This window comes from Corvus hawaiiensis, chromosome 6, assembly GCF_020740725.1.
Source record: "Corvus hawaiiensis isolate bCorHaw1 chromosome 6, bCorHaw1.pri.cur, whole genome shotgun sequence".
In the NCBI taxonomy this organism is placed as follows: Eukaryota; Metazoa; Chordata; class Aves; order Passeriformes; family Corvidae; genus Corvus; species Corvus hawaiiensis.
Window position 1 is genome coordinate 27,133,901 of NC_063218.1, and position 14,824 is coordinate 27,148,724.

Consider the following 14,824-nt stretch of genomic DNA (forward strand, 5'->3'; position numbering starts at 1 on the left):
CACATCTGACTCTTCAAGAGGCCATGACTGAGAGGGGGAAATATATCTCAAAATCTGCAGATGTCATTGATATGAAAGTCTTGGGGAAGGAACTGTAAGCTCTTTTTCACCATGAAATTGCAAGTTTTACTTAATGGCCAATTTGGGAAAGCTTTCTCAGTAAGCCAGAGTGTCATCTGTGTTGCTCAAACTGAGCGAGACCCCAAGTCTTTCAAGCTTACCCATGACATGAGAATTAAAAATAGATCCTCCCAGTACAGTAAGAAAGACAAGGACTGTCTGAGGCTCAATTGCCTTCTCACCAGCCCCAGTTAACAAGATGGTTCAAATGAGCACCCTATTGCCCATCTAGGAGGACAGAAAAAGAAATTTGGGCTTAACCTTTCTGGAAAATAAATAAACCTGAAATTAGTGTAGAAGAACCTCACAGATATCAGTAAATCATCCTAAATTAGAATTGCAATTGTCTCATCCCCAAGTCCCTCTGTCTTAATGACACTCCTGATGAGTTCTTGAGTGGGATTCATCTTAACTAATGGAGAATGTGAGCCTGATCTAGTCATTTAGAAGCAGTTATTCTGAGGTACAGTACCTCTCCTCCATAGCCTAAATTTCAGGTTTTTTTGTTTTGGATGCCTAAACCAGAATGGATTAATTGCATCCCAAAAGTACTTGTCTCCCTTCCAATCACTAGGAAAAGAAACTCAGAGAAGATCTCTGCACTGTAGCAAGTCTGTTTTGACATGCCTCTACCTGTGCTGTTTGTGGGGAAATCATCTTGGTGTATCAGAAATAAGGGGACAGTACATAAAATAGACCTAAGAAGTAAGCAAAATATGAATTCATCGCCTAAAAATAGCCATTAGATTATTGTTTCTCCACCAAAGCATTCAGTATACTGCTGTATCTGAGCTCTGCTGAGCTCAGTTCTTCCTGTTACTTGAGAAACCTCCATCCCACACCCCAATCTGAGTCCAGAGCTCTTCTGTCTCTTTTTTTTCCTCAGCAAAGGGAGCAACTGTGGGGCAAAAAGGGTTTAGACAACTAGATATTGTTTAAGATTAATTTTGATGTTTTGATTAATCAGAAAGCAAGTAATGTAAAAACCAGAGAATTTATGGTTCAGGATTCACAGCCCAAACGAGATGACAGAATGACAGCTGCTATCTCAGCAGAGTATTTAGTCTTAAATGGGAACTCTATGTCATATCAGTGTTGCCTTAAATAGGGAGACCCTATTGAAACACAAAGTGAACTTTTTTTCGGTGAGTAATAAGTATATTAAATCAAAATTTGAGATACATTTGAGCATATTAATTATCTAAGTGCTCTCTGTTTATGTGTATTTGTATATATATAGTATTGCGTGTTGATATTTTAGTATATTAAATCAACTTAGAGCTATAAAACCATATATTGTATTAGGGCAAAAAAATATGTATGTAAAGCTGCTTGACTATAAAGATGTGGCTTCTCATTTCAGTGGTCCACGGAAGTGCTACTTTGGGATGGTGGGTCAGGAAACTGAGTCTGAATTTCTTCAAATCTTTGTAAGAGGCATCAGGATACATTCAGCTTCGGAATCCTACCTGATTTTGTAAGATTTAATACTGTATGCTAAGGCTTAATTTCTGCTTGCTAAAATTTAATCCAAACAAAATCTGGGTAAAAAATTCTTCATCTGTGAAAAGTTTTAGGTCTCTGAAGTCACACACCTTTTGAGAAATTTATTAAAACTATTATAACCTTTTTTTTTAAATATAATCATAGAGGTGTGAAAAGGATTAAATCCAGCTTGACTTATTTTGGACTTTCTATGGGAAACTGTTTTGCATACTTTTGTTACATGCATATTGAAATTCTGTAATTCTTTGATTGCAGATCTGCCAAGAACATCATTCCAAAACCTGTAAAGGATCCAAAATGCAGCGGTGAAAGCAATTTCTGGCACCTGTGGGAACAGCCAGCATTTTTTCCAATTTCTGTGTCTCCAAACCTTTATACCAAACTAATAGTTTTACTTCATTTTGGCCATAATCTTAAATGCTCCCAAACTCACTTGTGTTTTATTTGATTGAAGCATGTTTAACTGATTTTTTAGTTTGGAATGCAGTGCTGTCTCCTCTACAAACTTTTCACTAAAAATAAAAAGCATATAAGACATATTGACTATTAATTACCAATGCAACCTATATTATTTAATCAGAAATTTCAGTTGCCTTAGGCACTGGAGAAATAAGAGATGCTGCTGAGAAATACGTTATTTTGTAAATGACACTACATCATCTGGTATGCTGAACTCATAAACGTAGTGGAAGATGAACTTATACTTCTGAGTGGGTCTAGTCATTAGAAATAGTTACAAGCATCACATAATTTACACTGTTTATAAGGCAAGCAGAAATGGCTACAAATATACTAGCTATAGAATTCAACAAACCCTTGACTTTTAGAAATTTTAAATGAGAAGAAATTTTCAACATGTTTTGTATGATTAAGTAGTCTGATTTCTTTAATGGATGTATTGACTAAAGTCAGTTGAAACCACAAGCTCTCAGTACTGCTGAAAACCAGGACTATTTTAGTTAAAGACACAAATGAAGATTTAGGAGACAGGTATGACTATATATAGCATGTTGACTATTGCTTCAAATAAAACCAGATGAGAAAATGACATGAAATGCAACATTATTTTTGCCAAGCACAGTTTAGCAGAAAATCTCTGCTAAAATCCTGCTCTGAACAGGAAAATCTTGTTCCCCATCCAAGTTTGGAAGGGAAAGAGAACAGGTTCCTTTATAAATCTTGCTACTGAAAACACTACAGGCTTTCCCAGTTGTACATGATTGAGAAAGGATTCTGAGACAGACAGGTACTCACAAGTCTAAGCTTATTCTTGAGTAGCTGGTCTGTGAGCCAAAGCCAAAACAACTTTTTGAGGCTGATCATTTCTCTATATAATACACTTAAAGTCTTATGTTTTATTGCAAGTGACAGAAATATATAACTAATTATTTAGGCTCCCTTGCTGCTTTTGGAGGGCACTTTGCAGAGAAAAAAGCATGCTTTTTGAAGTTCCAGACACATAAAAGAAATGTGGCAGACCACTTCTACTGACAAGCTAACAGACACATAAATTTCTGGCTAGACCTTACTCAAATGAAACTTACTAAAACTTTCATGAAAGAATGCAAACTCTTTTTATTGTTGGTTCTCATTCTTTACAGCTCCAAATCTCTCCTGACCCACAAAATAGCTATACATTGTTAGTTTAGGAAATCAGTTGTGCCAATTATTAGTCTCATTATATCTGGTATTTCAGGGGCTAGAACTATGTGTTTACCTGAGAATCTTGTGTTTAATTTAAAAAGTAAGATTCTGCTTCTGGCGCTCGTTGTTTTCTGTGAAAAGCTAGAAAACATGAACTCAAGGGACTTAAAGAGGAATAAAAAGCATAAATAAATAAAATAAACATATGTTTGTAGCTATGATGATCTCAAGAATTAGAAGTCCTTTTTTTTTAATTTTCTTCGTCCACATTTTGTGTTGCAACAGAAGAAATAACAGGAGTAAGACACCCAGGCTTCCCCCTCTACAGCTCAGCAACTTGTGTTCATTCCTTCACCCTTGAAGCTGAGGTTAGGCTACACTTGACTTTCTGTGAAAACCCCGAAAAGTCATCTAATCTCCAGGTATTTTATTTCCCTCATTGCTAAAATGGGGACAATGGTAAAAATACCTACCTTAAAGGTTTAGTGGGGCTTAGTTCAGTAATGTTTGTACAGCATGTACAGCTCCTTGACTGGACAGTATTACAGAAATTCTAAGTATTATTATTACACAGGAGTATTCCAAAAGAAAAGAAATGCAGTAGCGAATTCTTTAATAAAAATAACACTCAGTTTAATATGGCATGATTTTCTATAAAAGAAAACAAAGAAGTCAAAATAGTATCCTACTAGTGGATTTAACAACTACTCCTCCCTCCACATTGCTCTCATCTTGGGTCCCAGCTGCATGTGAACTATACATTTGATTCATCCTCCAACTGCACAATGGAAGGAAAACACCTCAAAAGTGGAATAACTGTTTTTCCTAAGGCATAAGTGTAATTTAAAGTATAACATTATGGAATGAAAATCAAGGGTATTGCTGAGTTTATTTTATTAAAAATGTTTCCTTGTGTACAGTGGCTGCATGTATAATTGGGATGGTGCATCACAGTAAATTTCCATTAAGAAACAATGATTCACTTACCAAGTGAAAGCAGTAATAAGGTTAAACTCTTAAGTAAAGTGGAAAGTAAGTCAAACTAAACCCCAGCAGGTTTTCTACTAGTGGCATAGCTAATGTTTTTGAAAATGTTCTAAATGTTCTTTCTCAAATATATGTATTATACATTGCAGTATTGTTAATTATATCCATTTTCTCTTTTATACACTTCCCCAGGAGATCAGTGAAGAATGGAAAACTTACTTATAGTGGATTTCAGATTTAATGAGACAAAGATGGTTCAATATATATGACAAAATGATGTGCTCTCACCATATTTGATAGGTAATTATTTTTTATACTTTAATGGCTACCATTTTGAAAATAATTAATATATTATTTGTGTAATTAATAATCAACTGAGTAGGGAAATACTCTGGCTACATCATGGTGGGTGGTACTATCTTGTTTAACATCTCTAGAGCTTTTGGCATGACATCTTTTATATATGTATTAAAAGATTTAATTTGAGAGATTTATGCAATACATAAGATTGGTATGGTATTTCTGTGTGTGGTGTGTGTGTGTATATATATATGTAAATTTAGATTTTAAAAAAGCTTGCCTGAAATTAGGCTTTTAAATACATAGTTCTGCACTTAAATAAATGCCATAATTTTCCACAGAAATAAAAATATCCAGCATTTCCTATGGAAAACATGCATCTATTGCTGTGAAGTTCTGCAGATCTATCAGCAGTCCTTCCTAATCACTAGCTTTGAAGTTTTCTGATAGATCAAACAGAATCATCATGACTTTTTTCCCCCATTAGCAGAAGACTGCAAACCATTAAAAAAATAGTATTGATGTCATAAGAAAACTTAAAATTGCTTTCAAATGGACAAGCTCAGGAACCTGAAAACCACTGACATTATCTACATTGACACACCATTCTCATGATTGGAGAATGAAGAGTTAAGGAATGACTACATGGGAGGAAAGTAAATTTTCTGCTGTTGTTTTCTTGAGCACTTGTACAAAAAAAAGTATGTTTAGAAGTGTTCACAACTTTGAGGTGTGTATTTAAGAAATTGTCCATCACCTTGAGAGTGCTATTGCCCCAGACACCCTGGTGTACTAGCAGAATAGAAAAAACCTCTTTATCCCTAAAGCTCAACAATGACTTTTGATTCCTTTCTTATTCTTTGGTCAAAGATCACCTGCAGAGTAAAGTGACCCGTAATGATGACTCAGGTGAGGGTTTATTTAGAAACTATGAACAGAAGAAAATTGCACATTTCTACCAGGTCTGTTTGCTAAACTAGCCCTCTTTCCTGAATAGTACCACTGCTAATGGGGAATGGAACAAAACATGTAACCTCCACTAAGTCAGTTGCAAAGCTGAACACTGGCCTTCAGCTGAAAGAGCTTTTCATCTGAATAAAGCATTGTGACTACAATCTTTTTCCCTCCTTTCTATACATCTTCAGACTTAGGCTTAGGATGTGGCCTAGATTAATGCAAATCTCTGAGTGTATATGTCTTTTCCACATATCTAGTCACCACAACCTTGAATGCTTTCTCATGTATGCTAAATTTATCTCACTGTAATTGTCACCTCAGATAGGCTGCTCTTGACTCATATGTGCAGAGATATAGGTTATTAAACTGATGATCACACAAGACCTTAATTACCTGATGCCGAGAGTGAAATTCAGTGAAGATTTTGTGACAAAATTCAGTTGCTTTTTTTTTGCCCCTCCCCATTTCAGGGGAGTTGGAAACAGATCATCTTTAGGGTCTCCTCCAAGCCAAACCATTCCATGATTCTATGTTTTACAGTGAGGTAGAAGGAAAGAATACTATTTCTTTTGCAATTCTGGTGCAATTAGCCCTCTAAAGCTCTCTTTTGCAAAAATGTTTACAAAATCAATATTATTGTAAGGATTCAGTAAAATAAACATGAATGAACACATAAATGAAGATGAAAACATATCATTAAATATATACATGCATTGCATTATGTGATGTATAAGATAAATATTTTATCCCACCATAAAGAAGTTTCTCTACAAAAGCTATGATTGGTTTTTTTTATTACCTTAAAATATTGCAGTTGTTTCTCAGCATTCATTGTTCCTTCATTTTCTTGTCTCAGACAGGAATTGAAGATGAAAAGCTCTGTATCTCTCAGCCACCCTTTCAGCTCTTTGATCCTGACCTCCAGCTGCCTTACCAGGCTGCCGCTTTCAGGCGAGAGCAGGTCACGTGGACCTAACCCACTGTGCCCTACCATTGTGTCTTGGATCTTCTCTCCTAGGGTTTTCTAATGCATCAGATAAAAAAAACATAGATTAGTCTTATGTACCAAAACATATATGGGTTAATGTGCAACAAGAAGAATCTGTTAAATGACTAGAGATGTGTTTTTTTAAATAATTATGACTAATATCAATCAGTTTCATTCTTTGTGTCCTTGTTTCAATCAATTTCATTTTTTGTACCCTTGTTTCTCACTTATGCTGTTCTCTCTGGGTCACTGACTTTGCTAGAAGGATTATAAATCAGTGTTTACCAAGAGCAATTAAGGACAGAGGAGACAAAACGCTTCATAACTTTGTAAACTAGTTACTCTACAGAATTTGTCTGTGGCTTTAGAAACTTATGACCATAAGAGTTACAGGTTTCTAGGCAGCAACAGAAAATATGACAATCACTGAGTTCACCAGACTCCTATCCAAGGTACCATCTAAATTTTTTGGCAAAACACTGAGATATTTTTTGTGGTATGAACTGTCAGGTCATAATTTCCAAACATGTAGCCCTGAGGCTGTATAGAGGAGCAGTTAGGTCACAAAACAGATAGTTTGTTGTTAAAAGTGGATGAACTCATTCAGACACCAAAAATCCTCACTGTTGCTGAACATAAGGCAAATTTTTAAGGCAACCAAATTCAAATTTCAGTTCTCCATGTTAAGCATCCACTTTAAAATAATGGACCCGAGTAAACCTTCACCTCTTATTGCTAATGAAACTAATTTACTATAGCTTTTCAAATTAGTATTTCTAATAACAGAATCACTGAATTACATTTTGATAGTGGACGCTGGGTGCTTAATGAGTATTCTGAAGAGGCCAGGGATAGAAAGCTACCTTCCTTTTCAGTGTTTTGAAAGGCAATCCTTTAACATCACAAGGGAGATGTGCTGTTGCCTGCTTCTTCTATGCCAAGCAGTATTTTATCTGACCTATAAGAGGCTGTCAGGCTGACACTTATTATAAGCACTAGATCTGTGTTACTGATTGTAGAATATTGAATATACACTGACACTCACATCCAATAACCTTTTAAACTGATAATTAGTGGTGGTTAATTGTTGTAACATGAAGATACAGTTTTTAGGTGACCCAGTATGTCTGTCTATTGAAAGTGCATGCCATAGAAAGTTACTGGAATATAATTTATTACAATGAAATTAGCTTCCAAAAATAAGCTTTAAAACACAAATAAAATTAGAGCAACAGATAATTATCTGCTATGTGGCATTCTGTAAATCACGTCTTTAGGAGATCATAACTGAAAAACATGCTTTCCTGGCAACACCCTTCTATTTTCATGGTGCAAATATTGATAATTTGAAGACCCTCAGTGGAATCCAGCACTAGCTATTGTTTTTATGCTGTAACAAAAGTAGCAGCAGGAGGTGAAATCAATGCCCTTGGAGGGTAGGGTCACAAAAAAGAATTTATTGCCACTTTTTTTGTTCTGGAACAGTTTGCAATCATAAATTCTTCATAAACAGAATACTTCAGAGAATGGTCCGTCTTCATAAATATACGACAGAGGACATCAATTTCATTTAATTCACAATTTGTGTCAGCACAGCAGATGCCAATGCCTGCCTTGATAGGGTTGTTTAATATGCAATTGAGACAGAGTAATATTCAGCACAGGGGACAAAATTTCACAGATTAAACTGTACGCACCACTGACATTTCATTCTAATGTATTTCCATTCCACAGTGTTCACCTTAGATGAAAGTAATATTAAAAACCATATCCCTCTATTTTGCCATTGTTAGAAGTTAAAATCCTTGTCTTTAATTTTTTTCATGCCAATTAAAATGTAATCATGCCAATTAAAACAGTATGTCTAGTGCTGTTAGTTTCTGCAGAGGTTTTTATTAAATTAAACAAAACTCTATCAAACTCTTATTATTATTCATAAAACTGCATTTAAAAGAAAAAATGTAATAGTTATATTTTATTTTTCTGTAAATGTTGAAATTAATGGCAAATCTTAATCTGGAGGTATATTTTGATTTTAGCATACTGAGAAGCAAAAGGCTGCAAAATTTTTAAAGACTTTTTTTCTAGATTTTTAGAATTATGATCTTATTTCATAGTTTTAAATCCTACCAGTTTTAATCAGTGCCACAGAATTAAGCTGATTGTATACACTGAAATTCATAAATTTAAGGCTTACATCTGAAATTATTTTAAAAATAAAAGTTGTCATGATCAGATGTAAAAGACTGGCTTAATAAGTCCTTTTTTTATCAGTAAATTTATTAATGATCAAACAAGTTCAAAATGCTTATGGTGATGCTGCAGATTAAAAGTAATAAGATCACTGGTCATAAGGCAAATTTTAATATTTTCTGACAATTTGCACATTTAGAGAATCAAGTGATTAGAAGCAACTGTGCTTAACTAAAAAAGCCCCCCCCTCTGAAATGGCTAATGCATTACCACATAACCTAAAGTGACACAAGTCAGTATTTAAAATGCTGTTGGCAGGTTGCATGTATAGCTTACTCATAATATATTAGAAATATTTTTTAAACTAGGATAATAACATGCAAAATTATGCAATGTAACTGTATTCCTAATATCACACATCTATAATTAATCATTTAAAGTAATTTATAAATTTATCTTACCCTTGATTTGAAGTGAAGGCAATTAAGGAGAGAAGTGGATGGAAAAATATATAGTTTGACCTCTCTCTCTCTCTCTCAGCTGTTTTACAACAATAGGACAATAGTGTCTCCTGCACAGTGCCATCACCGGTCTCTGGGTAACAGAATCCCTATATTGCTTTTTTTGCCAGATTCTTGTATCTCACTCTTTGGCTGAGACCCAGCCCATCATAGCGTGAAATGAATTACATGAAACTTTTTTGGCTTTTGTCAAAAGTGAGATGAATACAGCAGCATGAAACGTATCCTGGCTGTATTTTCAGCTTCAGGTATGCAGATTTGTACTGAATCTGTATATTTGTTTTTGAGCCATCAGTGTGACCTGAAATATGCAGTGACAACCCCACTTTTCATCTTAAAGGTATAGTAAATAGTTAAACAGTAGATGTCTCTAATATGTACCTTCAGAATAAATTCTATTAACATTCACTCAAGCATGACAGTCAGTGTATATCAGATATACTGCATTATAGTTGACTTGGTGCATACCCGTAATACATGGCATATTTTACTTACATTTTTTATGTATTAAAGAACTAAAATTATTAAAGTCAGACAGGAGACAAGCATGGAATAAAAAAAATCAGCACAAGAGGAAAAGGCTATGGAGTTTTTATAATAGAATGAGTAGCTTCTTTGAAACGTACGTGGTGGATTGAAAGAGAGAGATATTTGTGCTCCAAATTAGAAATCAAACAGACAGTGTACTTCAACACACAAAAATGTACACATAACCCACAAACAGTAATAAAAATGCAAATACCCCAAGCAGTTCCCATTTTTCATTAATTGAATCCACTTTTTCAAGGAGATCGTTTGGTAGTAAAACACCACTTTTCTTCAGAGCTTCAACCTTACTAAGCAGTTCCATCTTTTTCGGGTGCCTGATTGACATTTCTACATTGTATCTCTAAAATGAAAAGAAATATGTGTTGTTAGCTGCTGTAGAGAATCTTCTCCATAAAAAAAAAAAATTTTAATTGTATGTGCCTGGTTATGATCATGCTCCACCTAACATTTTCTAATTCTACTTTTTTTAAGCACACAACCTTCTCATTATATCATAAGAGATTTAGGTACCAAGCATGTAGACTTCTGGGTGACACATCTATTCAGGCAGTTATCAACTGATTACAGATAGTAATATTCAGTCTCTCACAATATTCACCTGTACAACAGTATTCACTAACACTCTCCCATCTGAATCTCGATCTACCTTTGTCTCATTCAGGTTAGTGGTATCTTATTTTTAAAATATGCTACTTCAGCAAATAACACTGAGGTTCTTCATGGGAAACAAACCAAAATGAAACAAAAAACCCCGAGGAAATAATTTCATACTTATGTTTCCTCTAGAGTTTATTTATTCTCTCTCTCATTGTGGTTTCTGTGTCATACATGGGCCTGAAAATGTGAGAAGTTTGACCTTCGAAAAACAAGTAGACATAGCTCCCTTAAAACACAATACCAGTAACTTGATTTTTATTGCATCAACCAACAGGAGCAGTGAACTGGCCCACAAATGAGAACAGACACAATGTTAATACAGTCCAATAGTTTCTTCAAGTTGAAAATACCTTCTATTTCATGCACTGTTATTTATTGTTAAAAAAGAAAAAAAGGACAGAGAAAACAGGTATAAAACTGGAAGCTTCTTTCAGAAATTCTTTCATAGGACTTTCTAAATATTTAGGTCTATATTATTTATATAGTCTGTAGAAATATATTCTAATCTACAGACACATTGGCAAATTAATATTTTTTTTAAAAATGTATTATCTGAAAACTTGAATTAACTATTAAATATAATAGTTACTATAGTGGTTAATTATGTTTTCATAGTTGATACAGTAAATTAAAAAAAATAAATTAACACACAGGCACCCACATATACATACCCTCCATATAGTTAAGCTAATTAAGTATGAAAAGACTTATTGAGATGGAACTTCTGATATGGCCAAAAAAGTGCTTTTTACTTAAAGAGGAGAGTTCAGCACATATTCTCGCAAAGGTGTTTACAAAACATACATAAATTATGCAAAGCTATTAGAGAATTGCTTCCTAAACATTAAGCTTTCTTTGCTTCAAATTCACCCAAGAAAACTGCTATTACAGCTCATACTGAAAATGTTAACAACTGGGCTAAATACAAAAATTAAACTGGAATAAGGAATGTTTAAAACATGGGTTCCTTTGCCAGATCCAAGAGCATGCTCTGTAGGAAAACAAAGCAAAAATACAATTGCAGACAGCTTAAAGAAAATAATAAAGGTGTGAAATCACTGTTTCAGCTAACAGGTTCTCAGCATTTCCATGCATATGTTTGCATATTGTTAGTTTCATATTTTAATCTCTCATTTACACAACACATGCACATCATTTGTATTATGTAAACTTCAGCAAATATTAGTCATTTGTGGATCATAGAGCAAATGTTTTAAATGAGGTGATTTAAACCATTTCTCATTATTAATGAACACTGATCAGGTGTCTGCGTATCCAAAATTGCATGAATATGCATGGTAAAACCCAAGGAATTGTTTATCAAGAACTTGCCTTTTGACACTCGGTGTGCTGTGGCTGAGGTTTGAGACATGTACAACCATAGGCAATACCTACCAGGTTGGGCATTAGGGCTGGACCTGCCAAGAGGCAACACCATTTTATTCAACTGATGTGTTCAACAAGTATGATTCCTGGCCCTGTTTTATTGCCTTCTCGGCTAGAATGGCTGCTGGAGGAGATTACAATCTTCTTTATGTAATCTGATTTCTATTTAAAGATGATATAGCCGAAAAGGATTTGCATAATTATTTCCATAAGTACATGCAATATCAAAGGGAATCCAGAGTCCAATTTGCTAGGCACTGAAATCCAGTATGCGCAACTCCCTTTCTTTTGTCAAGTGATTTAATAGACTGAGGGAGTCCTCTAGCTGTGTGTCACTGGTGCAGGCACAGCTAGTTACTGCTCATCACCTGCTCTAGGCTGGCACTTGCTGCTGCCTGGGCTGGGGCTGGGGATGCTCCTGGGCAGTGCAGGACTGATGAAACAAAATACACTGCATGTTTCATAACTAAAATGCTCTTGTTAACTTAGAAACAGAAGTAATTTCATTTAATTTTGGACTAGATAAAATAATTCAGTGCTGCATAATCCAAACAGTGTGACAGATGTTATAAAAGGTTATTACATTAAAAACTAAATAAGCTAGATTTTATGTACGTGCTTTGTCGCCATGTAACCTACTGTATAAACAAGCATGATGAAAGTGCTGATTGATAGAAAATGCATTATACAGTAACAGTAAAAGATGAGAGAATTCAGTTGATTATCAGATGTGTTGGTATACGACTGAGAGTCAGAATTGTTTCACTCCTGGATATTTAAAATGCAGTGCATATTTTAAGTTAAGGGAAGAGTTTAATGTACAGGAGGTACAGTTTGAGAACTGATAGAACAAGATGCTATTGTTAATGCTATTTTTTAATCCATTAAACACCTACACCCTGAGCAGTTGCATGGAAAAATTAGCTACCAGCTCTATCAGTGCTGCACAACCCTAGTCTGGTAGGACTACTTAATCCTGTGGTGAGAAGATAATTTAATCTGATTCATTCTTTCCTCAGCTTTAAGTGAGCAAAGACTGCTCCATTGTGACAGTCTGTGGATGTTATGATATAGATTACTGTTTAATAGCCAAAAATGAGATTAAGGAAGTTAAGGTCACAGGTTTCTTGCAATAGCCACAATAATAAATACATGGGTAATATTTAATTTCCCACAACACCTGTCATATAAACTGGGAAAAAAACCCCAAACAACAACATACTGGAAAAACCACAAAATATTTACAGCATGATTAGCTGTGTGCATGTGTGCCTGGTTTTGTGTTCCCAAGGCCACTCAAAAGAAATCGAAAACATTGTTATGTAAGTTAAAGGATTTGGCCTTTTATTCCTTCTCTCTCAATACAATCAATATTTCTCAAAAGACAAAGAAAGGAATTAAAATAAATGCAGTAGCATTTATCCATTAATAAGTTCGGCAAAAATATTTAAGCCAAAGAAGTTGAATTCCAAAACAAAGCAAGTTAAAACCTTACTTCCCCTGATAAAAACATTCTAAGAAATCCAGGCAGGCTGATTGAGACATATTTTTTGACACTTTATACTAAACTGTGCCTTTTCTTTTTTTTCTTTTTTCTTTTTTTTCCTTAAAAAAATTATATAAAACATTTTTCGTGTGAAAAATCACACCCGAAATTTCTGTCCAAATGGAGACTGGAACAATGCCTTGTAACAGTGTTAATTGTCACCATGGAAACCAGAAGAATAAGCCATTTTGAAACTGGTATAGAAGGCACACATTGAGCAACTCAAGCATTTTTCAGTCTCCCTCAGTGTTAAGGAACAAGATGCCTAGTCACTGAGAGGTCAGAGAAAGAAATCATCATGAAAGGTTTGTAGATGTGCACTGTCTGGTAAACAATAAAAAAATCTGTACACAGTTAACAACTCTGTAAGACTGTGCACTGCATGTTTCAGAAAGAGAAACACCACAAAAAGATGATCAGGAGATCAGCAGATTCCACCCCTTGAGCAAAACATTAGGGCAATATTATGCGAACCTTGCCCCTAAAGCTCCCTGGGAATTCTGTTGTTGTAATAAAACTTCAGAAGAGAAAAGAAAAAAAAAAAGCCTGCATGATGGAATTCAAAATAATGCTCTAAAAGCACACAGAGAGATTAAGACATCCATTGTAAGACTTTTGTATGGTGCTTCTGTTGGTTATAGTGAAAAGAGACCAGACATACTGAACACACAGTGGAGCTATGGCTACGAAGTACAGAAGAATTAAGCCAATGAACTTTCTCCATTACTGGAATAAGGGTGTGCTCTTTGTAGATGTTCAGCATTCCATCATTCACAGGCTACCAAAGTATCTTCAGTCAGATGGCACCGTAGGATATACAACCGAGATCGGAATGGAGTGAGCTGCAACCTTAGTTTTACCTGCATTGAAATTCTAAACTTTAAATTTTGCCTTTTAGGGTGTTTTGACTGCAGCAGACACCAATAAGTACAGACACATACCCTCGGTGTCTGCATGTGCATGCACAGTCAGCAGTGGCTCACATTTGCAAAATATACTGCGTGCATAAAATTGAGTAAAGAATATTCTGCAAGCAAATTCACCAAATATGTAATAGATACATATATATAGATATATAGATATATAGATATATATGCATATCTAGCAATATTTGTCCATCATCTCTTCACACACATTCTCACTTTGCTTTCTGGATAATGTTTGCACTCTTCATGCTAGGCTTCATGGTGGCCCCTTAGGAAGCCCATGCCTAATGCCATTCAGGGGTGAACAAAGAGTCTTTTTATTCCAAAGTCCAGGGTCCAAAGCTCAGCTGTATACAAGCAAAGTGAAGGAATCTGCTAGAGGCCAGCCTACCCTTCACAATAGCTCTTAATGCTTCTACCTTTTTGGCACTGTCAGTGTGAAACATTTTAGAAACTGTCCAGAAGCTTGGTTATATTTCTTATGTTGTCAATAGCACTAGAACCTCTGGACAACATTCAAGATCTGGGCAGTGCGATCTGTCTA

The 14,824-nt window shown here is 35.0% G+C and overlaps 1 protein-coding gene and 1 long non-coding RNA gene across 7 annotated transcripts in view; one reads left to right on the plus strand and one right to left on the minus strand.

Annotated features, from left to right (window-relative positions):
* Positions 1–14,824, plus strand: part of LOC125327475 — a 111,524-nt gene that overhangs the window by 91,360 nt on the left and 5,340 nt on the right. For 2 of the 3 annotated variants that reach the window (XR_007204283.1, XR_007204284.1), the window contains 4 exons: positions 1,484–1,597; positions 1,882–3,692; positions 4,450–4,557; positions 6,371–10,175. This is a non-coding gene — a long non-coding RNA (uncharacterized LOC125327475). Of the gene's footprint in view, positions 1–1,483; positions 1,598–1,881; positions 3,693–4,449; positions 4,558–6,370; positions 10,176–14,824 lie in introns of those variants that run through there. The other variant, XR_007204285.1, reaches the window with a different exon arrangement.
* The window catches only part of AKAP6 (A-kinase anchoring protein 6), a 269,501-nt gene that overhangs the window by 39,573 nt on the left and 215,104 nt on the right, over positions 1–14,824 (minus strand). For all 4 annotated transcript variants that reach the window (XM_048306921.1, XM_048306920.1, XM_048306922.1 and 1 more), the window contains exons 10-11: positions 9,959–10,105; positions 6,314–6,538 (exon numbers count right to left, since the gene is read on the minus strand). In XM_048306921.1, coding sequence (XP_048162878.1) covers positions 6,314–6,538; positions 9,959–10,105 — 372 coding nt within the window. The remainder of the gene's footprint in view (positions 1–6,313; positions 6,539–9,958; positions 10,106–14,824) is intronic.